The 2,376-nt window shown below is 43.3% G+C and overlaps 1 protein-coding gene across 1 annotated transcript in view; it reads left to right on the top strand.

The window, feature by feature from the left end:
* The window catches only part of LOC107101267, a 13,955-nt gene extending 12,875 nt beyond the window's left edge, over nt 1-1,080 (top strand). Inside the window, exon 11 of the mRNA XM_015400119.1 lies at nt 826-1,080. Within this exon, the coding sequence (XP_015255605.1) occupies nt 826-1,044 (219 nt within the window). The 3' untranslated portion in view covers nt 1,045-1,080. The remainder of the gene's footprint in view (nt 1-825) is intronic.
* The last annotated feature ends 1,296 nt before the right edge of the window (nt 1,081-2,376 follow it).

Consider the following 2,376-nt stretch of genomic DNA (forward strand, 5'->3'; position numbering starts at 1 on the left):
TTTTTAGCTTACTTTCATGTAATTAGATTAAATTCAGTTCATTTATAAAGCACCTAATCAGAGCATATATCATGTCAAGAAACTTTACAGACAATTCAGTCAGATAGGAAGAAACATCAATGAAGGAAAAGAAGCTGATTGTATCAGGTCATTGATTTACGGGACTCATGCATGCATGTAGCGACAGCGGAGAGGAAAAACTTCCTTTTAACAGGAGAAAACCTTCAGCAGAACCTGAACAAGGCTTAGTTTGAATGGAGTCAGAGGCAGGCATACAGAAAGAACAAAGAACTGATTTATAAATACTTCATTTGTAAGTAAAGTCGCTCTATAGATGGTTCTGTCTAGAAAAGAATCAACTAGCAGAGCAGTTCTGAGCCAGTTTTCCTTTTAACGGTATGAAAGAGCACATCAAGTTAGCCGCAGCAAAAGTTTAGCCTATAGCTAAGTCTAGTATAGGAATAAATACAAAAAAACAGGCCCAATTGTATCATCTGAAAAAAAATGCAACCGCTTTTGGCATTTACTTAATCATTTTTAGTTACTTTAACACAATTGTTTTATGTCCTTCCCTGCTAACAATTGTGTTAAAGTAACTAAATATGATTAAGTAAATGCCAAAACGGTTCCAAGATGGAGTCAAAGCCAAACAAGAACAGAGCCAATGAAGAAACTACTGCTATGAAAAGGAAAAGCAGAGAGAACATAAAGTTAGACACTGAACTAAGGGGATATCCCTTTGGTTCACTGCTCAGCTCACCAGTCAGGCTGTTTGGGTCCTGCTCCTTGTTTAAGTGCCCTACTACTTTCCCTGTGTGTCTCTAGGTGCAGAGTCTGAAGGACGGAGGTGACGTCTCTCTCCCAGAGTCTCCACCCGTCTCCCTGCAGCAGGACGGGGAGCTGCGCTGGGCGGCTGACCTCCTCTGCTCCTCTGATGAGACACTGACGGAGCTAAGTGAGAGCTGGACCCGACCACCCGATGTTCTGCTGGAGGTTGTTGCTCTGACCGTGCTGGGAGTCCACATCCTGCAGCACAGAGAGTGAAGCTGGTGCTGCTGGTGGAGGGTTTCAAGAAAAGAAATATTCTTAATGACTAATCCATTTCTTTATGGTTCTCAAAAATAAAAAATAAAAACTTATTCTGGAGAAGTTGCATAAATTTACAAAACTTCATGTGATTCAAACTTTTACTGATCTCTTCATAGTAAAATGTAAATAAAAACAGATCTCTAATGCTTCCATGGTTGTTTGGTGAATTCTCTTCTGACAGAAGCTCTTGATGCCCTACTGGTTAAAAAAGGACAGACCAAAGTCTTCCAGTGGGCTGAGTCTAATTCTTAATTTAAATGCTCTTTGATTGGCAATGCCGGACCCCTGGCAGCTGTTTAAGGGAGCTGGCACTTTCAGGAACCATAGGATGTCCAGGTGGTTCTGACCTCCTTCATGTTCAGATCATGGCGGCAGGTCTGTGGCTCAGCACATCTCCTATTGTTTGTACAATCTGAATTTTACACATATAGATATACTGCACTCACAGCTGCATATTTCTCTCTTTCTCCATATAGGCTAATGATCCTTCACGCTCTCCATAGTTCTCCTGTGGCGCGAGCACAGGGCGGCTGTTACGCGCCTTTAGCGAGCATGCGCGTTTCCTGTCGCTTGCGCGGTGAATCGTGCCGCCTGCGCTGTGCGGAGATGCAGGGGAAACGCTGCTCGACGTAACACCAGTGTTTCCATCTGGAAAACGCTGTTTTGCTGCTGGAGTCCTCCTCACTCTCCATCCTCCCCTCTCTCATGACGCGCGCACGACTCCTATCATGAAAAAAGGTTCATTGTGCGACCTGAGTAACGTGCAGTAACGGGGTGTCGGCAATTGTAACTGCGTTATAGTTACAGTAACAGTAATAATTTTGATTACTCGTTACTAAAAAAGGTAGCGGCGTTAGTAACGCCGTTACTTTCAGCGCCGTTACTCCCATCACTGTGGAAGACTCCTCGTTATGCGGCCGACACTGGTCCTTCTTTTTGCCTGTTTTGAAGGACAGGTCCGCTGTATCCTCCGTAGCCTTGGGTATCCCATGATTCATTGAGCTTTTCCAACTATCAGCTGCTCCGTGCTCAGAGGAAAATGGTAAATGGCGCCAAACAGTGGTGAATATTGGAAGTGCAGTTTATTATAATACAAGTATGTGAATAGTTCCGTCTAAAATGAATTTTCATTCATTTCAGATGGAAAATCTCTATGGATAAACTTTACATGCACAAGTTCACCCTCACAAACCACTACAGGTGCTTGGTTCCAGGTACTCAGATATTCACTTCCAAACAGAAACCCCACATTCATATCTTCAGGTAACACAGAGTACATGTCAGACT

Source organism: Cyprinodon variegatus, unplaced genomic scaffold (genome assembly GCF_000732505.1).
Source record: "Cyprinodon variegatus isolate N-32 unplaced genomic scaffold, C_variegatus-1.0 Scaffold1072, whole genome shotgun sequence".
Lineage (NCBI taxonomy): Eukaryota > Metazoa > Chordata > Actinopteri > Cyprinodontiformes > Cyprinodontidae > Cyprinodon > Cyprinodon variegatus.